The sequence below is a fragment of the Orcinus orca genome, chromosome 10, assembly GCF_937001465.1.
Source record: "Orcinus orca chromosome 10, mOrcOrc1.1, whole genome shotgun sequence".
In the NCBI taxonomy this organism is placed as follows: Eukaryota; Metazoa; Chordata; class Mammalia; order Artiodactyla; family Delphinidae; genus Orcinus; species Orcinus orca.
In genome coordinates, this window is record NC_064568.1 from 67308276 (window position 1) to 67333962 (window position 25687).

General features: G+C 51.4%; 1 protein-coding gene across 2 annotated transcripts; it reads left to right on the forward strand.

The window, feature by feature from the left end:
* Positions 1-1137: 1137 nt before the first annotated feature.
* SCUBE3 (signal peptide, CUB domain and EGF like domain containing 3) lies at positions 1138-20531 on the forward strand. 2 transcript variants are annotated; one of them, XM_004267694.3, is made up of 20 exons: positions 1138-1263; positions 3020-3154; positions 4129-4254; positions 4447-4563; positions 9085-9201; positions 11143-11265; positions 11778-11894; positions 12395-12520; positions 12817-12933; positions 13070-13174; positions 13463-13579; positions 13915-14073; positions 14337-14552; positions 14905-15066; positions 15273-15440; positions 15948-16109; positions 16548-16745; positions 17414-17566; positions 17689-17768; positions 19588-20531. In XM_004267694.3, exons 2-20 carry the CDS (start codon positions 3073-3075, stop codon positions 19735-19737), a joined length of 2595 nt encoding a protein of 864 aa, XP_004267742.2. In that variant the 5' UTR covers positions 1138-1263; positions 3020-3072; the 3' UTR covers positions 19738-20531. The 2 variants fall into 2 exon arrangements, with proteins under 2 accessions (XP_004267742.2, XP_049549716.1); XM_049693759.1 differs by having other exon boundaries at positions 4132-4254.
* The last annotated feature ends 5156 nt before the right edge of the window (positions 20532-25687 follow it).

A 25687-nucleotide genomic window follows, 5' to 3' on the forward strand; every position in this document is an offset into this window, starting at 1 on the left:
TCTCATGTGTTCCTTCTGCCCCTGCCAGATGTGGACGAGTGTGTGGAGGGGACTGACAACTGCCACATCGATGCGATCTGCCAGAACACCCCACGGTCGTACAAGTGCATCTGCAAGTCTGGCTACACAGGGGATGGTAAACACTGCAAAGGTGAGGCTGGGAGGGCACCTGGAGAAGGGGGACCTGCCGGAGAGGGGAGACCCCCACTGAGCTGCTCTCAGTTGGCCACGCTGTACATTACACTAAGGCCTGCAGTCCCTGCTGGCGTGGGGAGAGGGCTGGAGGAAAGCTGTTTCTTCCCAGAGAGGGTGTCATTTTCTAATTTGCACAAAGGCACCACCATATATGCTGGCTAAGGCCCTGGTGGGAACAGTTCACGGCCATACAGCCTGACTGGGTGGGGGGATCAGAATCATGGGACTAACACCTGAGGTTCCCTGACACTGGAACCTCCATCTTTAGACCCTTATGCCATGCCCCGAAAGAATGAGAACAGGCAATCTACCCTAAGGGAAATTCATACTATAAACAAACACATCTCCTCATAATTAAAGCAATGCGAATTAAAGCAGTTGAGATGTTATTTTAAATTTATGACCTTCGGTGCTGGTTAAGACTTCCACAAGGTGCACTCGTTCCTTCCTGGTGACATTATGAATTGAAAAGTGATTTTGTCATACTAGCAGGAATCTTGAAGTTATTTATACTCTTTGACCCAGGAATTTCATGTTTAGGAACTTGTTCCAAGGAAATTCAAAGCAACAATATATGGGAGAATATGTTTTTTGATGCATCATTTATGAGAGAAAAATAAATGGAAGGAAACTAACAATAGAGAAAAGGGATTAATAAGTTATGAGGTAGCAACATAATGGAATATTTTGCAGCCATGTACAGTGATAATTGGAAAGACTGGATGGAAACGTAAAAATGTTTATGACTTAAGTTTAGATGAAAGTAGCAAAATGCAAAATAGTTTGTAGGCTATGAAAGTAACTATGGGGAACAGAGACACACACAGAAACATACACAGAGGTTATATATTTTTTTAAAAACCACCATAAGGCTGAACCCAGGGGTGGACAGTCGGGGGCACGCGGGTGGGTCCAGCTGCCTCAACTCCTGTTTGCCCACAGATGTGGATGAGTGTGAACGGGAGGATAATGCAGGTTGTGTGCACGATTGTGTCAACATCCCTGGCAATTACCGATGCACCTGCTATGATGGATTCCACCTGGCACACGATGGACACAACTGTCTGGGTGAGCGAGGGTGGGGCAGGGCATGTCTTGTGGAGGAGGAGGTGTTTTTAGCCTTTTCTATTCCCAGGCAAGAAGAGGAAAGTGAACAAAAAGCTGCATTCCCACAAAATAGAAAACAAAGTCAGCCTCCCCCTGGAAACTAGATGCTGAGGATGAAATAATCCTTCTGCTGGATGAAAAACATGAAGGAGATGCTGCTAGAAAGTGTTCTCAGGGGAAGGGCCAGGATATGACAGTAGTGGGCTTAGTCACGGGAGGTGGAGCACGGTAGGAAGATGATTTGGCTCCAGACAGATCCTGGCTCTGCTGCTTACTAGCTATGGAGCCTTGGGCAATAGGGATGGTGGTATCCCACTCAAAGGGCTGCTGTGTGACTCACCATGAGAGAACATGTGTAAAGAGCCCCGTACAATCCTTAGTACATGGTAAGTGCTCAATAAACGGGAGGAATGTCGATGACCATGAGGAGGAGGGGGATGCTGATGCTTCCCTAACCTTAGGGTTTAGGGTTCAGACTCTTAACCTTTGGCTTTTAGGGGAACCCTAAGTCATCCATGCCCTTGGCTTCAGTTTCCCCACTGAGAACTAGAGGAAAGAACTTGGCTAGAGTAGCAAAATCACAAGGCTGGAACAGAAGGGAGCAAATAGAAGGATAGAATGTAGGACGGGGCAAGAGCAGGAAGACAGGGATAGGGAGAAGTCAGGGGTGTAGGAGATGGGACAGGAGCAAGGCAAAAAAACGTTTACCTCCTTGGCTTTCCCTACAGATGCATCTCTCGGGCAGGAGCCTGCTGGATCTGGGCCTCTCTGCCCTTGGCCAGAAGGGTGAAGGACAGGGTTTCAGGGCGCAGCAGAGAGGATGGGAAGAGAAGGACAGATGAGGCCCTTAGGAGTCAGGCCCCTTAGGAGCTAGATTGGTCCATTTGGGTCCATCTCCCTGATGCCTCCCTGTGCCAAGGAAAACTGAGAAGGACTGTGAACTTGGGAGGGCAGTAAGTAGCATAGAGATGGAGTCAAGGCATTGAAGTGGGAGCCCCGGAATGAGCTTGGCTTTGGGGACTGGGGGTGATGATTTGGGGTTGGTAATCAGGGTGTGGCCTGGCAGCTCTTCCCCCACCCCTCCCCGCCAAGCTACCAGACTTTGTTTTGTTAAACCAAAATAGGAGAAAGGCTAGGGAATGTGGCAGCAAGCCCAGGCATGGGGGAAGGGGAGGAAGGACGGGGTCATGGCCTGTCCACAGAAATGGTCCCTGCCCCACAATGAGTTGAAGTTCACTACCTTTCCCCACCCTGCCCCTCCAACCTCAGCACCGTGGCCAAAGCTCTCCCCGCACATGGAGCCCTGATTCCCTGGCTGCTCATCACAACCAGCTGCCCACAGTTCCTCCCCGTTGTCAATCTCCATCCTCATCTTCATCTCTGTTTCTCTTGCTCTGACTCCTTTCCTAATCTCCTCCGCCTTCAGACCCAATTTCAACAGGTGAAGGAAAGGGAGGCCATGTTGGAATGTCCCCTCCCCACCTGCGTAACTCCCCAGCTCTTCCCTCTTAGGGTGGCCTCTTCACAAGCAGTGGAACGTTAGCTGATGAGTGGGTGAGAACTGCCTAGCGTAAGGCTGGGAGTTGGATTTCCGTGGAGGGGATGTGCATGTGTGCTGGATTCTTAAGACTGCTTTCAGCCCTGGGTGCTGAAGTCCCAGCGCATGACCAGACCCTGGCCCGCACCCACGGCCTCACCAACCACCTATCCTGCACAGATGTGGACGAGTGTGCCGAGGGCAACGGTGGCTGTCAGCAGAGCTGTGTCAACATGATGGGCAGTTATGAGTGCCACTGCCGGGAGGGCTTCTTCCTCAGCGACAACCAGCACACCTGCATCCAGCGGCCGGAAGGTCAGCCTGTGACCTGGGAGGGCCCAGCCCTGCACTCCCAGGCTTCTCTCTCCACCTGCTCTGGAGCTTCCCCTCAGTGACCCCTAGGTCCCACCCTCTGCTACTCTTTCTTCTCTTGTCCCTCAACCCAATTACATCCTAAGGGTTCCATGGACAGATACTTGGGGTTACAGGAAAATCTGGGAGAATTCACTTGGGGCTGGGGGTCCGTATGGGATTGAGGCTACCATGGGACATCCTCTGTGTCCAGACCCAAGATGAGTGTCGCTCCTAATTGTAGATGGCTGAGCCGTAAGCCGATGCTGTCTGAGAGGACCTCACCCATGCCTTATTCCTTGGATTGGCTTGGGAGGGTCAGGCAGGCGTAGTGGGGTATGTGTTGTCTGTTTCTGTGACTCCGCCATTACCCTCCCACCCCCGCCGACTGTGACATCCCTGAGGGCAGAGACTATGCCTAATTCATCTTCGTATCCCCAGAACCTAACATACTGCCCTGCTTGTAGTAGGAGCTTAATAAATACTTGTTGAATAAGACGTATAGTGATTATCTGTACTAATTACTCCTCACTCACATGATAAATGTTACTTATCTTCTTCCCACTTTGTAAGCTCTTTGAGGAAAGAGATCATGTCTTACATTTTTCTGGATCCTTCCTAGATCCACCCAGTGCCAGCACAGTGTGGGGCAGCTGTTAGACACTAGTTTTTGGTTGTTTGAAGGAGAGGGTGATCATGCAGGGTTGGGAGGCTGGCTGTCAATACTTATATCTCATTCAGAATAGTTCTGAGCTCTGCTCATTAGCACCCAGCTCTATGGGCAGGACAGGGGCCCTGTGAGGGGGATCCAGTCTCCTCTGTGTTGTCGCCTCAGTGAAATCCTCCCACTTCCCTAGGCCCCAGCTATCCCTTCTAGTTTCTCTTCCTCTAGGCGTGCAGGAGTACAGAACATTCACCGCCCTCCTCTTCCCTTTTAGAAGGAATGAATTGCATGAACAAGAACCATGGCTGTGCCCACATTTGCCGGGAGACACCCAAAGGGGGTATTGCCTGCGAATGCCGCCCTGGCTTCGAGCTCACCAAGAACCAACGGGACTGTAAATGTGAGATAACTGGGATGGCAGTGGGGGAGAAGGGGAGACAAAGAGGAAGGGCGTGGGGCCTTGGCAGCAAGAGGTGGGAAGAAAAGAGAGCGTGGGAGAGGCAGCTAGATTAGAGGACCAGTCTCCATGTTATGGAGAACTGGGGTACCCAGGGAGAAGCAAGCTGACAGGCCTCCTGCCCTCTCTGCACAGTGACGTGCAACTATGGTAATGGTGGCTGCCAGCACACGTGCGATGACACAGAGCAGGGTCCCCGGTGCGGCTGCCACGTCAAGTTTGTGCTCCATACCGACGGGAAGACGTGCATCGGTGGGTGAGGCCAGTGGAGAACTCAGTCCACCTGTGATGGGGGTGGGGGTAGGGGCCCTTGGGAACCAGGGGAGGGGGGAACACATGGGGCCCGGGTGCTGAGAACAGAATGACTGGTGAGTGGGTTGAAGACCCAGACAACGCCAGGTCTAGTGAGAGACGACTCTGAGAGACTGAAGGGCTCACCTGACCCTCCTCCCCTCCCCCACCCATTGGTCCTGCTGTCCCGCCCCTGGGAGCCTGACCATCCTCTTAATCCGGGATAAAGTGTTGCCAGGTTGGGAATAATTAGCAGAGGTGCTTGTTGACGCAGGCCGTGGTTGAGAAGGGGGAGGAAAGCTGGGGCAATGCAATGGATTAAGCCTGAGCAGAGGCCCTGGTTGACAAGTATGGTAAGATGGGAGCTGTCACAACCCAGTGTCCCCACTCTGGAACTGAGGGTGGGACAGAGTGCTCTTTCCTGGAACAACCAGCCTTGAACTGACAAATGGGGTTTCCTGGCTGCAGGTATCTTTTCCTCTCTCTCCTTGCTCTCCTCTAAATCTCCCTTCCAGTCCTCTTACCCTAGGCCCCCATTTCCTCCTCTCTCCTCCACATTCCAGTGGAGCTCTGCCTGTAGCCTTCCCACTTCCTCGCCAATTCCAGCATCCCATCCCTCTCACCCTGGTTTGGGGCCTTCTTAACCCCTGGACCCCTTGTCCTGAATTCCTAGGCCTTACCTCACATATCTTTAGGTCCCGTAGATGAGTTCAGTTCCTTAATTCCTAATTCTCTAAAAGTCTTTAGTTTTTATTGTTGTTGTTGTTTGTGAAGGCCAATTGCTATGTGCTCACAGAGTGCTGAGAAAGACAGTGGGACAGGGTGTCCCCTTGGAAAAGTGGGAAATGAACGCGGAGAGTTTGGGGGAAAGGCTGTGTTGAGCCAGGCAGGGGCAAGCTTGTCCTGTGGGCACGGATATTTATGAATGGACGTTCATCTCATGGGATACAACATGCTGGGGATGGGAAGGTGTGAACACAGTCACTTGGTGTGTTTATGAGAGACAAGATATTCCGGTTCAGAACCAGACTCTCTCCCATCTCACTCCAGAGACCCACCCCGTCTCTGCAGAGAGCACTGCCTTTCCCCCAGTCACAAGAACTGGGGAGCAGACGGTGCTCTTAACGGTCTCCCTCAGGTACCTGCTCCAGAGACTTGCACACACAGTTCTAAAGCTCCTTAATTAAAATCTCTCTTGCTGCGTGTTTCCCTCTGAACTAACTCGCCCAAATCTTGGAACATTTTTGGGTCTTCATGTTGCCTTCTCCAGGCTGGTTTGTTCCAGCTCCTTTCGTTTCTTCCCTCATAAGTCTAATTCTTCTGCTTTCCAAACCTCCTACAATGCCCTGGACACACTCACACATCCTAGAGACTCCCAGAAGAAATTGCATGCAGTCCCCAAAGAAAAGCTGCATGATTAGGACAGAACTTGGGGCCCATGGGTGTGAGGCCAGGTCCCTCTCTGATGTCTTTCTGTTTAGATAGTCCTGGGCACGGCTGCTTTTGAAAATACTCCTGTTAAGCTTGAGCTCTTCTCTAGTCAAGATCCATTCCACCCTCTGGGCCATGGCCAAGTGAGGCAGAAGAGAGCAAATGAGGCTGTTCTAAGGTTCATAGCTATGTCCTTTCCAAGTTCCTCTCCCTCTTCTCCAGTAGAACTGATTTTACCTTGACCTGTATCTCATTTTTCTCCCCAGCCCTGGTAGAAGGAAACTTCGTTGTTCGGGGCCATCAGGACATCCAGATTTAGTGGGGGGGCTGAGAGGGCGGTACGGTTTAGCAGAAAGGGTGGGCACCCTCTGGGGTTTGGGATCTGGCAGCCTATAAGACTTGAGGTTGCATCCCAGCTCTGCCTTTGGCATGCTGCGTAGTACTGGGCCCATGACTGCCCCTCTCTGAGACTCAGCTTCCCATCAGTCACTCGGTGGGAGCCTGGCTTCTTGGAGGATACCAGGCAGGACAACCCTGGGGAATGAAGTGTAGGAGTCTCAGAGCTCATCATTTGGGGCCAGCGGTTTGGGCCTGCAGGGAGGAGGAGGGTGGGGAGGGGTTGGGGCACAGAGGGCCACAGTAGCTCCCGCGCAGCATCTAAACAGCTTTTTTACAATGTCAAACAGGGGAAAGGCGGCTAGAGCAGCACATCCCCCCTCAGGCCGTTTCTAATGGTAAATATGTCTGCTCTCTCCGCTTGCTCTCGCTGGCTTGCTAGGGGAAGGGCTAACCCGCTGGGGCTCCCACTAACCGCATGCCCACGGGCTCCCCTGGCAGCCTGGGTACCGGGCCCATTGAGTGACAGGAAACCTGAGTCCCCACGAGCTGGCCTGGGAGCCTTCATGTTGGTTTTCTTTCTATGATCCTGTCACTCTCCTTCCTCTCCTGCTCCTTTGTCCCACCTTCTAACACCTCACCCCTTCCCAGCCATCTGCCCCCTCCCTTTCTCTGCCTTCTACACAGCTAAAGACCCAGCCAGCTGCACTTACCCATCGTGCCCACTGAGATCGGGGTGGGATAGGGTTAGATGCCATCCCCTCCTTGGGTTCTTACCCGTATTACCTCACAGTCCCAGCATCACTCACCATTCTCTCCCACCATAATGGTTAAGTGCACGACATTTGAGTTCAGACAGACCCGAGTTTGAATCCTGGCTCTGCCACCTTCTCAGTGTGCCACCTTCAGCAAGCTGCTTTCCTCTCTGATCCTCAGTTTACTCTTCTGTAAAAGAGGGAGAATAAGAGTCCTCTCTTAGTATTGCTGTGATGATGGAGATAGTGCATTATAGCATCTACTAAGTGCCTGACACAGAATAAGCACAGATTAAACTGTGATTTAAATACACAGCCTGAGGAGCAGAGGTTTGAGGCAGCCAGAGAGGCCCCTCTGGAGAGCTCTGCCCTGCAGGGGCAGGCAGCTGTGCCCAGCTTCCTGGTCCAGCCTGGGATGGTCAGCGTGCCAGCTCTGCTTGCTCCCCATCCTGGATCCCTCAGAATTGACTAGACTTGGTGCAAGATCTCTGTTCCCCTCTCCCTGCTCCAGGGCTTAGAGGGGTTCTTCTTATGCTAAGACCACTCTTGTGGGGGATGGCTGGGCATGGAGCCTGAAGTCAAGGTTCCCTCCTAGGTTCTTCCCATGGTCTCGGGGAACTTTAGGAGAGACTTAATGTGGGAGTGGCACATAGGAGATCCCACGGTGGCTGCTCCCAGACCTGGGCATTTGAGGGTCCAGGGCATGACCAGGGTCCCACAGGCAGAGTTGGGCTTCTTCTGGAGTCTTTGCTTTGCTGGTCTCCTCAGTGACAAGGGTTGGGCCTGAATTTTAGGAGTCAAGGATTCAAGAAGATGATAGTACTTTCCAGCGCTTTTCTCATTCAGCTCCCCTGCTTCTGAGAACCTCTCTCCTCTCTTCCCTAGTGGAGGCCTCAGAATTCTGTCTCTCTAATGGGAGAATTCTAGGCCCCCCAGAGGATGGACCACACCTCCCTCACAGTCCCTGCGTCAGGGCCTTGCACTGTTTGAGCTGATGTTTTTTCTCCTGGGCTCATCTCACTCTCCTGAGCTGCAGTTTAAACCTCTATTTTTCTCCTGCTCTGAATTCAGAAAATAGGGAGAGTGGCCCATCCATACTCCCCCAACTCCGACCTCTCAGCAGAGGGAAAGCTTATCAGTCAGGAGGGGTCAACAGAAGAGACTTAGCTCTGAGGTTCTCTAACTCTCTCACCTATCTTCTTACGCCCTTCCTTCTCCTCTGGATTCTTCTCCTTTTGCCCCCTCCCCTAGCCTAGACAGTATTTCCCCCATTAGGAAAGTAAAACAACAACAGAACAGCCAGCTTATCTCCCTCTGGAACTAAGAGGAGGGCCTGGGAGGAGTTGGAGGTAGCCAGGAAGGGGCTGGGAAATGATGGAGTACTAGCTGTCTCCTCTGAGGATGAGCAGTCAGTCCTGGAACTGGGATCGTTCTTAAGACAGCTGAGCAGGGAGGAAGGGGAAATGGATTGACGGTCATCTCTCAGCTGTCTTAGGAATCACCAGGCTCACTCTTCCCAGGATTGTCCCACCATGACCCCCCACCCGCCAATGAGATAGTCGAGATAGTCGGTGGAAAGAGGAGGAAACTCCTATTGTCCCTTCTTGATCCCTGGCGGCGGGGACCACCCTTACTTAGCTTCCATCCCTCCCTGCGCCCTCCCCTCTCTACCTCCTCCACCCCCTCAGCACATTCCTGCCTGACAGCTCTGGCTTGTACCTGCCTCACTGCTGTCCACCTTGTTTCAATCAAGTAGGGGGCAGGGAAGTGGACTGCTTGGCTGTACTTGTGAGGGGATGGGGGTGGGAGTGATGGGAGGAAGGGGGCTGGGAGCCTCCTTCTAAAGCACAGGGAGGCTAAGGCCTTCCCTTGGGCCTCTGTGCTCCCTCCTATACCCTCACGTTTGGGACTCCTCCGAGCTGATAACCAGCTTACCATCTCCCACCTCCCTCCTAAACAGAGACCTGTGCTGTTAACAACGGGGGCTGCGACAGTAAGTGCCACGATGCAGCGACGGGCGTCCACTGCAGCTGCCCTGTGGGCTTCATGCTGCAGCCGGACAGGAAGACCTGCAAAGGTAAGGGTTTTTGGAGGACAGGAGTGTAAGGGTAAGGGGCTGAGGTTGGGACCAGAGATACGGTACCTATTGTGGGACCTACTCAAGCCCCTGGAGACGATCCTGATTGTAAATAACTGAGGCTGTGACTAAGGCTTGTCTCCTGCCCGCCTTTCCCCATCTCAGTTCAAGGGGCACAAAAAAAGTCTAGCCTGGGGCTTCCCTGGTAGCACAGTGGTTGAGAGCCCGCCTGCCGATGCAGGGGACACGGGTTCGCGCCCCGGTCCGGGAAGATCCCACGTGCCGTGGAGAGGCTGGGCCCGTGAGCCATGGCCGCTGAGCCTGCGCATCTGGAGCCTGTGCTCCACAGCGGGAGAGGCCACAACAGTGAGAGGCCCACGTACCGCAAAAAAAAAAAAAGAAAAAAAGTCCAGCCAGTTCCTTAGTGTCCCTGCCCCTGCCCCACTTTGTTTTCCTTACTCTTATTCCCATTTCCCCTATGGGTCCCTAACCCTCTTGGTTAATGAACGTGCCATTCACGTTTGTTCCTGGGTCTAGAAGGATATTTGAGCCCTGACTATGTATGCACAAGGTCACAGGTGTGTTCCATAACCTTCTTAACCCACATTCCCCAGACCTTCCCCGAGGAAAGGCTCTCCTGGTCAGAGGGAGATTAGGGTAGCAGTTGGGAGCACTGATGCTGGAGCTTGGCTGCCTGGGTTCAGATTCCAGCTCTGCCTTTTATTAACTCTGCAATCCTGGGCTAGTTACTTAGTGTCTCTGCACCTCAGTTTCACCAAGTAAAGTGCTTGCCTCATAGGAATGTTGTAAGGATTAAATGAGTTACATATAAACTATATGTAAAGTCTTAGAACAGTGCGTGGCAAATGGGGAACACTCTGTGTTAGCTATTATTATGGTATAATGTCCCACATTGTCCATTCTATTTTCCCCACCTTTTAATTAGCCAGGTTTAGGGGAAGGGTGGAGCGGGGGAGGAAAAAGGGAGGGTAGCCATACTGAAAATTGTGATTCATCAGGTCTGTGTCCCTTGGTCACAAGGAGTGGGGACTGGAGGAAGGCCTGGGCTTGCTCTTTGTGTCTTTTGGCCCAACAGCTGGTAGAGAGGCCTCGGAGGAGGTTGGGGTGCGGGGGAGGGCTGGGGCCGCAGGTCAGACAGCCAGAGCTGAGAGGTTTGCTGCTAGGAAGGACTGTTGACAGGTATGCTAAGAGTGAAGTGGAAGACTGCCCCCTCTGCCCCCTCCCCCAAGTAGGGGTGAGCAGCCTGGGTCCTGTCTGCCACCCGCTTGGGGAACTTGACCTCAGGAAGGAAGCCGTTCACACCCCCCTCCTTCCCTTCCCTTCTTAGTGCTGAAAGCTGCCTCAGGCCTGAGTCTCTCCAGACCTCTCACAGCCCAGCCCCCTGCCTGGCCCCCACCCCTCCCCCCATCAGCTCCCCAGCCTCACTGGCTCTCCTGTCCTCCCTGCCTGGCCTCTCTTCTAGCTCCTCCTCTCTGAAGCGCTGCCCCTTTGAATCTCCACCTCTCTGCCCCCCGCCCCCCCCCCACCGTGCTCTTATGGCAGGCAGGGGTGGGGGACAGTAAGGGGATAAACCCTGTCCACCAGCTTTCTTGGGAGGGGCTGTCAGTGGCAGAGTGAGGGGCATGGACTAGCCCCCTGTAGGTCAGGTGCCCACCTACTTCTAGGCAATTACCTGAGGGCCTGACACTGGTTCCCATCTTTCCCCTTCTAAGACGACTCAGTCTCAGGAAACAAGGTTGTTACTAATGGCCACAGATACCCTGAAAGGGGGAGAAACAGAGACGGGAGAGAGAAAGAGGCAGGCCCAGGGCTCTCCTTGATTCTCCCTGTCTCTGTGAGGGAGGGAGGGATCTTGTCTCCCTATTTGTCCCCAGCCTTCAGTATTACTCTGATTCTCTCTCCTTTGCCCTGCCTCCCCAGACATAGATGAGTGCCGCTTGAACAATGGGGGCTGTGACCACATTTGCCGCAACACAGTGGGCAGCTTCGAATGCAGCTGCAAGAAGGGCTATAAGCTTCTCATCAATGAGAGGAACTGCCAGGGTGAGCAGACTTGGGCCAAGGACAAACCCTTTGGAGAGTTTCTCGGGGTAGGAGAGCTTCAAAGAGGCCAGAGGGCCAGAGCCTGAGAAGCTCAAAGGACACTGTGGAGAGTCTCCATAGGTAGCGTTGTGCTGTGAATTAGCAAATGTGCCCCTTCCTCTGGGCACACCAGCTCTACGCTGGGGCACATGGCTTGCCAAGAAGCGAGGGATGGATTTCACCCCAGTTCATATCCTTGGCAGGATCTGACCAGTCTAACCACACGTGGTGGCCCTGATCCATAGGCACCGGACCTCAAGAGTTCCTGACTCCAAAGACTCCAAATGGAGCGGGCTTAGGGGGTGGGTAGGCATTGCTGAATTGCTGATCTTAGGGCTGGGCCAGAGGTAGGAACGCTTTTCAGTTTAAGGGAGAGAGCCAAGGCCCCTCCCTGGGGCCCTTCACCTGAGCACAGAGTCACAGGGTCATGTGCCTCAAGACAGATTCAGCGGCTTGAAACCTTGCTCTTCCAGATATAGACGAGTGTTCCTTTGATCGAACCTGTGACCACATATGTGTCAACACGCCAGGGAGCTTCCAGTGCCTCTGCCATCACGGCTACCTACTGTATGGTGTCACCCACTGTGGGGGTAAGTCAGCAAATCTGGACCCTCAGCCACCCAGCCCCTCTCAACTCCTCACCCTTCAACTGAACGAGTCCCTGAGTTGGCTGGTGGCTGTGGGCAATCCCCAGGTGCATGTGCCATGTCTGCATTCATCATGATGAAGTGGGAGAGGTTAAGACAATTGAGAGATTAGAGTATCAGGGAACAGCATCCTGTTTCCGAAACTTCTGTCTCCCATCCCCATCACTGCCTCTTGACTCCCATCCTTAGCTTCCGAATTACAGCCCCACTGGTAGGTAGGAGTGGAAGGCTTTAAAAAGCTTGTTAGCTTGGCCGCTTCTCAATCCTTCTTTTGACTGGGAACAGAGATAAGGGAAGGAGGTCCTAGGTTTGAGCTCTTCTCGGGCCGGGAATCATCTCAGAGTGCCTGGAACTCTAACCAAAGGTCCTCACTCACTGCCCACTCTCTGGCTCCTACTTCCCCCCCACATTGTTTGTCTGTGTCTCCCTCCTCCCTCGCCCAGATGTGGATGAGTGCAGTATCAACCGGGGAGGTTGCCGCTTTGGCTGCATCAACACTCCTGGCAGCTACCAGTGTACCTGCCCAGCAGGCCAGGGCCGGCTGCACTGGAACGGGAAGGATTGCACAGGTGGGCAGCGCCCTCTGCTGGCTGAGTCTTGAACTGCAGTTTCAGGGTGGGGGGTAGTTGGGGGTCCTGGGAAATGTGGAGTTCCATACTGAGGAAGGTATGAGGTAGTAGGAGATGAAGAATGTAGCCATTTGAGATGTGAAGTTCCTGGTAAATAATCCCTTCATTCATCTCCGTGTACAGTTGCAGTTCTACATGTAGCTAATTCTCTTCCTCCTAATTACTTGACTGAAGGACTGACAGAGAGGGCGGGAGAGGAAGACCCTCTCCTCCTCAGGCTTCTCTCCACTTCCTAGAGCCAGTAAAGTGTCACAGTAGTCCTGGTGCCTCGAAAGCCATGATCAGCTGCAGTCGGTCTGGGAAGAAGGACACCTGTGCCCTGAGCTGCCCCTCCCGGGCCCGGTTTTTGCCAGGTACAGAGAGGAGGTTGCTGGAGGGCTGGCAGGGAGGAAGCCTGGCTGTTTAGGCAGCTCCTCTGGTCCCCTTGGATTCCTCCAGCCAGTGGGGGTCAGGGGGCAGGTCAGAGCTGTGACAGCCCCCTTCTCTCAGAGTCTGAGAATGGCTTCACCGTGAGCTGTGGCATCCCCAGCCCCAGGGCTGCTCCAGGCCGAGCTGGCCACACTGGGAACAGCACAAACTCCAACCACTGCCATGGTGAGCACCAGCCCAGAGGCCTTGTTCCATGCTACTCTCTGGCTTATTAACCCCTATTTCTCTTCCTTATGAATTCTCCTGGCCTTACTTTTTCCTGGATCCCCTTTTTTCCTCTGTAATTCTCCAGCCCTGCTGCCTTGCTCCCTCTACCCTTAACAGCCGATGCCCTTGGCTTTCATAATCCCTCTCCTCCAGCCAAGCCCCTGGCCCCAGCTTCCCAACATCCTCTGTAGCAGCCCCCACCCTCAAGGGACCCCCAGGCTGTGCTGAGCTCTGCCATCCCTCTAGAGGCTGCAGTGCTGACGGTTAAACAGCGGGCTTCCTTCAAGATCAAAGATGCCAAATGCCGTTTGCACCTGAGAAACAAAGGCAAAACGGAGGAGGCCAGCAGAATCCTGGGGCCAGGTCTGGACTGGGGACTCCACTCCAATGGGCTATCTGGCCACCAAACCCTTCCCACCCCTCAGCTCTTCTGCTTAGTGGGATCTCCAAAAACCCACTGGCACCCTGAATTCTGGACAGAACAGGGGAAGAAGCGGTTGTAGGCATAGGGTCCAAGGAAGTCCTAGGATATCCCCCCACCAACTGATTAGTATCTTAGACTAAAAGAGAATTGAGATAGTTATAGTCAGAGATCTGGTGAGATCTGTCTGAGTTGGGGTGGAAAAGTGAGAGCTGGGAGTAAGAACATTCCCTGTCTCCCGGGGGTGCCCCTGAGGTTGACAAGGCCTCTCCCCCAGGTGGTGCCCCCTGCTCTGACTGCCAGGTCACCTTCATCCACCTCAAGTGTGACTCCTCTCGGAAGGGCAAGGGCCGGCGGGCCCGGACCCCTCCAGGCAAGGAAGTCACTCGGCTCACCCTGGAACTGGAGGCAGAAGTCAGAGCTGAAGAAACCACAGGTGGGACTTGGGACACCGTTGGGAGGAGGGTGGAAAGGGGAGGGCAGAGATGGGCAAACAGCAGTGAAGGAAGGGGCAGAGCCTGTATTAAGGGCAGACCCTGCCTAAGGCCAAGCCCAGGAGCCAGTCCCTCTCACCACGACCCTCCTAGCTCCTAGCTTTGCTTCCTTGCCCTCCTGCTCACAGGGAGGAGGGACTCTTTCTTTCTCTTCCTTCTCTTTCTTTCTCTTCCTTCTCTGACTCATAACACCATCCCCCACCAGCTGGCTGTGGGCTGCCCTGCCTGCGACAGCGGATGGAACGGCGGCTGAAAGGGTCTCTGAAGATGCTTAGAAAGTCCATCAACCAGGACCGCTTCCTACTGCGCCTGGCAGGCCTTGATTATGAGCTGGCCCACAAACCAGGCCCAGTAGCTGGGGAGCGAGCGGAACCAGTGGAGGCCTGTAGGCCCGGGCAGCACCGCTCTGGGGCCAAGTGTGGTAAGGGAGCTTGCTGGGGAGCAGGGGAGTAGGGAAGGCTCAGCTTGGGTCTGGTTCAGAGCAGGACACTTTACGGCCTCGGTTGCATCTCTCAAATTGTGAGGCAGCCAAGACACTCCTGCCCATCATCCCCCACTCCTTGGTCCCAAGCTGAAATCTAGAGGGACATCATGTCAGGCCACCAACCCTCCTGCACATGGCTTTGGCCCCTGATTCTCCCAAGCAGGATTCTGTCTGTTCCCAGACAAAGAGATTCTCCTTGAATCTGGGGGGAGAGGGAAGGGGAGTCCCAGACCTGGGTGGTGGGAAATAGGTGGGGGGTGGGTGGCTAGCGCGGCCGACTCTCCCTCAGTCAGCTGCCCGCAGGGAACGTATCACCACGGCCAGACGGAGCAGTGTGTACCATGCCCGGCGGGCACCTTCCAGGAGAGAGAAGGGCAGCTCTCCTGCGACCTTTGCCCTGGGAGTGATGCCCACGGGCCTCTCGGAGCCACCAACGTCACCACATGTGCAGGTGCCAGGGGAACAAACAATACAGAGTGGGGTAGGGTGGGCACTGGGACGCCCATGGGCATGGGATTTCCCAAGGCAGGCCCAGGCCCCAGGCCACTCTCCTAGTCAACATCCTGTTTGTGTGTGCCTCTGTCCCCTGAGACTGGGTGACCCCGTGGGGATGACCAGGAACATCCCCATCAGAGTTGGGCCCTCGGTTTACTGCAGGTCAGTGCTCACCTGGCCAACACTCTGTAGATGGCTTCAAGCCCTGCCAGCCATGTCCACGTGGCACCTACCAACCTGAAGCGGGACGGACTCTGTGCTTCCCGTGCGGTGGGAGCCTCACCACCAAGCACGAGGGAGCCGCCTCCTTCCAAGACTGTGACACTAAAGGTGAGTGGGCTACTCCCCTCGGTACAGGACCCCAACCCCAGCTACTTCCAAAAAACTCTCCAAGTCCCCAGAGTAGACCCAAGTATGTTGCCCTACCATCTTCTCCAAACCGGGAAAGGCCCAGCTGCGTGACCAACCCCTGCATCCTACCCATAGGACCCGTCCTGACCCTCCACCAGTCCCAAGCGTGGGAATTGGGGAATAAGTAACAGTTCTACTTACCCCTCTGCTTTGGAAAGCTGGTGTCACCTTCCCCTCTATACTACAAATGAGTTTCTGTACAGGTTTGCGACTGTGCTCAGTGCCTGAAAGAACAGGATTGGCGCTGTAGCCAACCACTCTGTCAAGTTCGTTTTCCCCTGAGCTTAAATTCTGGCCTGACTAGGCAAGGTTGAGACTCTAGAAGGAACTCTGGCGTCTTCATTCATTCTCTACGATGAATGTGTCCTGCCCCAGAACTCCCGCTTGCCTGCCATCTTAACTCCTACCCTTCCCCCTTGCCTGCAGTCCAGTGCTCCCCTGGGCACTACTACAACACCAGCATCCATCGCTGTATCCGCTGTGCCATGGGCTCCTATCAGCCCGACTTCCGTCAGAACTTCTGCACCCGCTGTCCAGGAAACACAAGCACTGACTTTGATGGCTCCACCAGTGTGGCCCAGTGCAAGAGTATGTGTCAGGCCAGGCTGTGGAAAATGGGGTGGAGAGGCCTGGGAGCAGTGGGCATGGGAGGAAGCCAGAGGTGGGCAGGGAGTAAACCAACAGGGAGCAGGGCTGGGCAGTGGATGGGCAGGAAAGTCCCACCCTCCATCTCTCCCCAACCCACTCAACCTCAAGACAGGTTGCTGGGCTGGGCCCTATAGCACCCTCTCCCTGGAGAGGAGGGAGGCAGGTAGTGGGGAGGCAGGGACAGGTAGAGTGAGATTAGAAGGTACTAAAAGGGCAGGAAGGAAGGGAGACCCAGAACTTGGAGAAGAGATGATGACTAAGAAGGAGGCTGCCTACATGTATCTGATTTCCACTTCAGAACTCTTCAATTTCCCCAACCTATTTCCCCACTGACTTCCCTTCTCTTTCTTGCTTTGTCCACCGGGGCTTGGCCTACAGATCGCCAGTGTGGTGGGGAGCTGGGTGAGTTCACTGGCTATATCGAGTCTCCCAACTACCCAGGCAACTACCCAGCCGGCGTGGAGTGCATCTGGAACATCAACCCCCCACCCAAGCGCAAGATTCTTATCGTGGTACCCGAGATCTTCCTGCCATCTGAGGACGAGTGTGGGGACGTCCTCGTCATGAGAAAGAACTGTGGGTGGCTGCAGAGTTGGGCCAGGGAAGGGCAGTCCAAATCTGGTTGGGAGGGAGAGAGAAAAAAATTGGTGCTGGAAGAATTGGGGCAATGATGAGGGAGGCCTCGGAGCAAAGGAAAACAGCAATGAATGCTATGTGTTCGGTGGAGAGCAGAGTTAAGAAAGCCAGCTTTGGGAGTAGAATTCCAATAGTCTTACATGTGTCACTTTCCTATTCTAGTTTTTTTGTTTTTTTTTTTTTTGCGGTACACGGGCCTCTCACTGTTGTGGCCTCTCCCATTGTGGAGCACAGGCTCCGGACGCGCAGGCCCAGCAGCCATGGCTCATGGGCCCAGCCGCTCCGTGGCATGTGGGATCCTCCCGGACACGAACCCGTGTCCCCCGCATTGGCAGGCGGACTCTCAACCACTGCGCCACCAGGGAAGCCCATATTCTAGTATTTTTACTGTTCCATTCACTTAAATGTCAAATTTCTTACACTGTGTGACTACCTGGATGTCAGAGGAATTGTGGAACAAGCCCAGGGCATTGAGAGAGAATATGTGTATGCTGGAGGGTAGGGGAGCTACATACATGAGGGAGGGCCTCTGTCAGCATGATTCCTTACTCTAGGAGGACTTGGAGAGCTTGCCCTGCTCTCTCCTGACCTGCTGCTTGCCTTCCCAGCCTCCCCATCCTCCATTACCACCTATGAGACCTGCCAGACGTACGAGCGCCCCATCGCCTTCACAGCCCGCTCCAGGAAGCTCTGGATCAACTTCAAGACAAGTGAGGCCAACAGCGCCCGTGGCTTCCAGATTCCCTATGTTACCTATGATGGTGAGCAAGGGCAGAAGAGCCAGGGAAGTGGGTGAGAAAGGGGAGGCTCATGGGTCTTGGGGGGAGCAAGGAAGCAGGAGGAGTTCCCACCCCTGAGCCCCTCTCCTTCGCTGACCTTGCAGAGGACTATGAACAGCTGGTAGAAGACATTGTGCGAGACGGCCGGCTCTATGCATCTGAAAACCACCAGGAGATTTTAAAGGTGAGTGAATATGAACAATGATGGCCAATGTTTAATGAGCACGTAGCAATGTGCAGGCAATATGCTAAGTGCTTACTTGAATATTTTCATTTGGTTTACACAATAGCTCTATGAACTAGGTACTTTCATCATTCCCACTTTACCGATGAGAAAACTGAGGCACAGAGAGTTAGAGCACTTGCCCAGTGGTAAAGCTGGGATTTGAGCCCAAGCCCATCTGACTGCAGTGTCACTCACACTGTCTTACACTCTGGGTGAAGAGGAAGGGAGGATGAGGAGATGAAATGTCCTTGACCTCTTCCACCAAGACATATACGGAAAATGTGGTTTAGAAAGATGCTTTTGCATAAGTCCCTGCCTTCCCTTACTCCCTCCTCAGTTCCCACAGAAAAACAGCAGATCTAGTACAGTGTTTCTCAGAGTTAATTCGGTATAGACCTCTTTTAAAGGAAAAGGAATGTTTCCAACATTGAAGGATGGTCTGGATACCTAGGTCTGTGGATCCCAGTTTGAGAAAATCTTACTAAAGAAACTATATAGTCCTAGTCACAGTATTATCCTTCATAAATTATCCATGCAAAAAAGTTATCTTTCTGATAAATAAAATAATTTTTGTATTATTATCAAAATGAGACACAATGACAAAAATCTAGAACTTGCAGACTGCAAAGAGTATAATTTCAGCAATGCTTTTCAAAAATTTTTAGAGCATCTGAATCCTTATATCAAATGTGCTGTGGAACTCCAATGCATAAAGTAGAGGCACCATTTTGATTAAAGTGGAGATGAGAGGCTGGAAGCTCCACCCCTTGTTTTAAAAATCTGCTGATGCAATGGAAAGAACACTAGCCTAGAAGCCAGAAGAGCTGAGTCCTAATGCACAGTGCTTGGCACCCAGTAGGCTCTCCACACATCACGTTGCTGTTTCAGACGGGGTGGTCAGGGAAGGCCTCTGAGGAGAAGAGACCTGAAGGAGGTGAGAGGCTACCCATTAGAGGATCAGGAGAGGAGCATTCCAAGCTCAGGAGCATGGGAGCCGTGTGGCATGTTCAAGAACCTTGAGGCCAGTGCAGCTCAGCAGAGTAAGGAAGAGTCAAGACGGGGATAGAGGAGAGACAGCAGGGCACAGATCACATTCAGCCTATGGGCCATGAAAGGGATTCAGCTTTACTGAGTGATAAAAGAAACCAGACTCAAGAGGGAGGGGATATGGGGATATATGTATACATTTAGCTGATTCATTTTGTTGTACAGCAGAAACTAACACACCATTGTAAAGCAATTATACTCCAATAAAGATATAAAAGATAAATTAAAACAAAAACAAACCAGAGAAGTGTTTAGAAAAGAAGAAGGATGTGATCTAATTAAAAACCAAAAAAGTCATTCTGGCTGCTGTAGGGGAGAACAGTCTGTAGAAGGACAAGGGTAGGTAGAAGCATGGAGACCAGTTAGGAGGCCATTGCCACGTGAGAGATGACGGTGGCTTGGACAGGGTGGTAGCTCTGGAGACAGTGAGAAGTGGTCTGACCCTGGATATATTTTAAAGGTAGAATCAACAGGATTTGCTGTGGTTGTGAGCAAGAGAGAGGGGTCAAGGATGGCTCCAAGGACTGGGACTGAGAGATGGAAGGATGGAGCTGCCACTGACTGAGTTGTAGAATTCCAAAGGAGCAACAGATGGGGGGATGGGAATCCAGATTTCACTTCTGGATATGCCTATTAGACATCAAGAGGGGCTGCTGCTGAGTGGAGGCTGGTGGTCCTCTCTCCCACCACTGACACTGATGCTGACATTGCTACCTGCCCTCCTCTGCAGGACAAGAAGCTCATTAAGGCCTTCTTCGAGGTGCTGGCCCACCCCCAGAACTACTTCAAGTACACAGAGAAGCACAAGGAGATGCTGCCCAAATCCTTCATCAAGCTGCTCCGCTCCAAAGTTTCCAGCTTCCTGAGGCCCTATAAATAGTGCCGCTAGGCCCGAGACCCAGGTTTTGAAGCCCCCAGACTCTTTAGCCCTCAGAGCCGGCAGCCCCCACCCTCAGATGAGGGACTCTCTCCGATCTCTCTTTTTGGAGAAAAAAAAACCTCCATATAGACCAAGCACTCTCCCTTTCCATTCCTCTAGCTTCCTTTCCTTGTCTCTTTCTGCCTCGCTCTTTCTCTTTACTCATTTCCTATATGCTCCCTGGAAAAGCCATTCAGTGCTGGCTCTGTTCTCCCGAGGGGTGAAGGAACAGTAAGTACCCTGCTCCCCTCCCCAGCCACACTGCCCATTTTACCAGCTCACGTCCCTGACCCTGTCAGCTTGGAAGGGTGCTAGAGGCCCACGAAGGAAGTGGGTCTAGTGGGGAATGGGGAGGGGGAAGAGGGGCTTCTGCCATTATAGGTTGTGCCTTGCTAGACAGGAGCCAAAATGTCCCCTGGCTGTGCCCCCCAGGAATATTCTAACAGCCCAGGGTTCTGCCAAAGAAGCCTTTGACTTACAGGCTTAATGCCAGCACTCGTCCTCTGGGACACGTGGTTTGAGCCCTGGACTGCCCACACAGCCAGCTTTCCTGTCTACACAGCTCCTCTCCTTCTTCGCTCACAACTGCCTGGGGTCCGATTCATGAGGGCTTACAAAAGGCCCACACCACTGGCTAGTGGACACCAGCTGAATGAGGAAGAGCAGCAGGAATTACCATGTTGAATAGGCAGGTGGCTGCTGCTCCCCAAGAGAGACTTTATCTCTGCAGGACAGAAACCAGGTTTTAAAGCATCAGCAAAAAAAGAAAACGGAAAAAAAAGAAAATGTGTCCTCTAAAGGACTAGACCACAGAACAATTGGAAGCCAGCCTCAAACACTAATCCCTTTTCTTACTTGTCTTCCCTGGCCCAGCCATTCCCTCACTCCCACCTGAGTGCTCCCTGGGGGAGCCCTACTCCCCTTGCTAAGTATTGTCCTTAAAGAAACATGGCTGCTGACCAAAAGCCAGCTTGGGCCTTGCCCCCAGAGTTGTCTTTCCCTTGTAGTCCCAGATGGCTTGTGGGCCCCACCAAAGAGGACCCCGCTCTGCAGCCAGCCCAGAGCCACCTACCTCTGGCCCCAGGCCGTGGGCAGCAAGAGGAATGTGTGCACTTGGCGAGCCTTCTGCCACCCTGTCCACATCTAATAAGTGCAATCGTTTTGAGTCTTTCTGTGTTGACTAGAGGGAGGGGTTTTTGTTTTCTGGTTTTGTTTTTTGTTTTTGTTTCTTTTTCCTCTATTAGAACAACCCTATTTATAGCTGCCTAAGAGAGAAGAGTGTATGTTTGGAGTGGAAGAAAAAGGTTTTGAATCTCATGAGCCTTGAGCGCTGGAGCATCTAATCTGTCTCTACTCCCCCAGCAGAGGCACCTGATATGTAGGATATGTAATTCTGGGGACTTGATGGAGCGGGAAGAAGAGGGACCTGTGTTTGCTAAACCAATCCCACCATCCCTGTGCCTCCATGAATTCAGCATGGACCTCAAGAATGTAGAGGCCAATGGAATTGGCTAGTGATTCTCCACCCCAAGTAGGGAAAACCTCCATCGTTTCCCTGCTTTCATCCAGCTTTCCCCTGATGTGCACATGGAAGAAGACCAGGACAAACCCCCTGGGGATAGGCCGACTCAGGGCCCTGAGGCCAGAGACAAGGCTGTGGGAGCCAAGAATAGGACAGTTATCCAGGCATGGAGTTGTTTGCCTGACGTTGGCCATTCTGCCTACCCCTGTTTGCCATTTCCTCTTGGAGCTGACTTCAAGCCTAGCTTCCTCAACTACTGCTTTTCAAAAGGAAGAAGAATCAAGTCCATGCCCAAGTCCAGATCCTGCACATACTCCACCTTCAATCCACTGCTGCCTATAAAATTATTTTCCATTTGCTCCTTCTAGTTCCCCCAAAGCTGTAGCCCTATTCAATCAGAGGCTAACGGTTGAGTCCTAGGGCTCACTTCTAATGACTGTCTCAGGCTATTGCTCCCCAAGGAGGCTCAACACTAAATAAAGGAGCCGGACACCCCCCCAATCAGTAGCATTCACCAACTGAAACAGCCTTAGGCAGTAGGTAACCAATGTCACAACTAGATCCCCTGACATCCATTAGCCAACACCATGGCCCTTGGGGATAGAGTGTCTGGCTGCCTTTGTCTCTCTGGGTCAAAGAAGGCTCTGCTGTAGAGATACAAAACGGCTGCTTCCAAGCAGGGGAATGGTCATTTAATAGAAGAAGTATCCACACTTCCCAGGAGATGCCATGAAAACTGCTTTAATCAACTTTGACCATCCTCATTCTCCACCAGAAGCTAGGATAACTTTCTGATTCCTCTCTCCCTACCATTTTGCATCTCTCTCAGAAAGCCAAACAGTCAGAGTGCTTCCCAGTTCATGCCTTCAGGGTCTGACTTCTTGCTCTCCATTCCTTTCCTGTCACCCTCATACACACACATAAACACACTTCCTCTAACCATTTAATTCCATGGTTTCCGGGGCTTGCAAATTATTTCCACAGTATGGAAAGTAGAGACCACCAAGCTTCTTAACTAATGTCAAGACAGATCTTGGAGAGCAGGTGAAGACCTGCTAATGTCCACCAAGTTTAATTTAGGTCGTCCAAGTTGGGAGTTAAGAATCCAGGCAAAGCTGCTCCTAAACCTACAGAGGAAGCTGGCCCAGGGGCATCAAACTAAGGGTTAGTGGATTGAGGAGCCAACATTCAGGGACTCTCTAGGCCTTTACAGGTCAGACAGAAAAAGAGGTTTTTACCACTGTAGGGAAGTGGGAAGATGGTATAAATGGGAACCCTTCATGAACTAGCCAAGAGGCCTCTCTGCAGGATGAGGTGTTCGTACGGCCGCAGTACTGAGAGGCCTCATTTTTCTTAGTACAAAACCTGCCCTGATCTGAGTCTGGGAATGGGAAGCCATTCCTGCAAGGGCTGCAAGCGCCAAGTGATGCATATCAGAAAGGCACTTATGTCTTCAGCAACGTGGCAATCGCTTTTTACTTCTCTGCCTCTGTCTTTCTGTATTATTGGGCCAGGCCCATTCCCTAAACCTTAGAGAACAAAGTCAGAACAAAACTGACCAGAGCCTGGACTTGAACTGCCCTGCCCCAGGCCTACAAACTCCCAGAGGTTGACATTGAGCAGTGACTGCTCAGACTCTGCCAGGATTGGATTAATTTGAGGTGGTGGAGGCTCAGATTTATTGCTGAAAGTTCAGTAGTACAGTCCTGGTCTTCAGCCCTAATGAAAGTTTTCATATCCAAGAAGTTTTCTCCATATGCATGTTTGAGGTGACTGTGGAGATTAGGGGGCCATATCTCAAATGTCAGAAAATATTATAGAGCGTTCAGACTTCTGTATTTGCTGCTTAACCTCAATATAACAGGCTCAAACTAGAGGAAGGGAGACAAAGTATAACTGACCACAAGCAGAAAATAATGTTAACCTGCTTGGCTTCTCTCCTAAGCACTGTAAGAGAAAAGTGGAAGCCAACAACACAAGGATACCTTTAAATTTGACTTGTCTCAAAGGTAGCACACTCTGTCCTTGGGCCATTACTTGGACTAGGAACCCTCTACAAAAATATATGATAAGAGGGAAAAATATGTGATAAGAGGGAATATAACCCCCAGTTCTTTTATCAGCTTATCTAGACAACACAGATTGTAACAGTTTGGACAAACCAAAAACTTTATTCTGTGTGAGTCGAACTTAAGTTTCAGAGAATAACCATTACCATGTGGGAGGCTTTTTTTTTAATGCAAAAGAAATCTCAAAATATTGTATTTATATCTACCTTCCACTGCTGCCGATATAGTAAGCATCTCCTACACAACAATAAATGATGCAGTTCATAGAGTATTTTGCACTTGGGGGAAAAAATGTTTCTGAACTTGTAAAAAGAAATGTTTGGATTTTGTATTGTCTTTTTTTATTATTATTATTAAAATACTAAATGAAACTTCTCAGCCTGGCATCTTTTCCTCTCTCAATGGCTTACCCTAGAGCTGGAAAAAAGCTCTGAGGAGACAAAGTGTCTTCTTGCTTCCAGATAGGACTTACCCCAATTTTTCATTTATCCATCTTATTCCTAATGATTTTAGAATTTGAAAAGGCTCGTCTGTTTTAAAAAGCAGTATCAAGAATTATCCCGAGTGGGGGAAATTTGGGGTATTGTTGCTTATCATAGTACAGTCCCCAAAATCTAGCCAGGCCATAGGTGGTTAAGATACTTCCCTAGTAAAGATGTCCCATCTCTAGCAAAGTACCAGCACTGAGATTCACCAACGTTGTTCTTTTTATGCAGTACATTCTTGGCCGCCAAACCGAATTCTGAAATGGAGATCATTCAGCCACTACCACCATTACTATACAGGTCTTGGGAATGCAACCTCTAACCCCTTATAAATGAACAGTAGCCATTTCTAGGCTCAGAGATGATAGATAAAACTTAATTGTTGTAATTACATAATTCCCTGACGTGACATTTTATTGGATTTAGTAGCTACATGATATAGCCCTTTAAGTGGAACAAGGAAAAATCTACCTGATCAAAACATATGTTGGGTTGGCCTACCAGAATCCTGAACTTCCCCATCAGCATCTATAAAGGAGACAGGTGCATTCTATTCCACAATTGCTGAGATCCTGTTACGTGCCAGGCATCGCGCATCAGGCCATCACAGCTTGATAGCAATAGCCATGCTCAAGATCCGCACTCCTCATGTAAGACTGATTACAACTGACCTTTCTACATAGATCTCCCAGCAGGAGAGGGAATCCAGTCAACTTGGTGATTATGAGTATAAATTAATTCACTGGCATTCTATTTCATACATTAACTTCCTGTGAGTTTGATTCAGTGTGACAAAATATGAACACCTTTGTGTGGACTGACAAAAATCACATTTCTAGAACTGCAAAGCTGAGGACCATATCCAGGACCATGGTGAGTGACTATACCAACTTGGGGCCATCTTCTCTGACTTCTCTCCTAACCCTCTTCTATTCCAAAAACACCAAGTCTTCCTCCTTCTGTCTAGGACACTTGCAATTATGTCCCAGAATAATGTAGAGTCAGGGCCAGTGGAGTATGGCTCTGTCTATATCAAGCAGTCTTTAAAGTGAGGTACATGAAGACTTTCCAAGGAATTCTTCCTAAAGGTATGTGAAGACTTTCCAAGGGGGGTACCTGTGCAAGGAAATCAATCTGAGGAGAGTTTTTTTTTTAAGTTAAAAAAAAATTTATTTTATTTATTTATTTTTGGCTGCATTGGGTCTTCCTTGCTGCACACAGGCTTTCTCTAGTTGCGGCAAGCGGGGGCTACTCTTCATTGCAGTGCGCAGGCTTCTCATTGCGGTGGCTTCTCTTGTTGTGGAGCACGGGCTCTAGGCGCGCAGGCTTCAGTAGTTGTGGCACATGGGCTCAGTAGCTGTGGCTCACGGGCTCTAGAACGCAGGCTCAATAGTTGTGGCACAGGGGCTTAGCTGTTCTGCAGCATGTGGGGTCTTCCCAGACCAGGGCTTGAACCCGTGTCCCCTGCATTGGCAGGCGGATTCTTAACCACTGCGCCACCAGGGAAGTCCTGAGGAGAGTTTTAAGGGAATACATTTCCAGATCCTCAACTTCCATAAGAATTCTTCCCTAAAACTCATCTGTTTGAGAGCCAGCCAGCATATTCATGCACTCTCCATTCTACCTCCTCTATCACCATAATCCTTGTCCTACTTTACAAAAGAAAGGCATATCCCTCACCTACATTGAATCTTGATGCATGGCCTAGGGTGTAAAAACCTGGGGAGTAGAAGGAAGGGGTCGTTTTTTCCCTTCATAACAAAATATTCCCATTACAATCAATCTTCTTGTTTCATCTTATAAAATGTTTCCTATTTTCTACCTCCTGCTAGCAA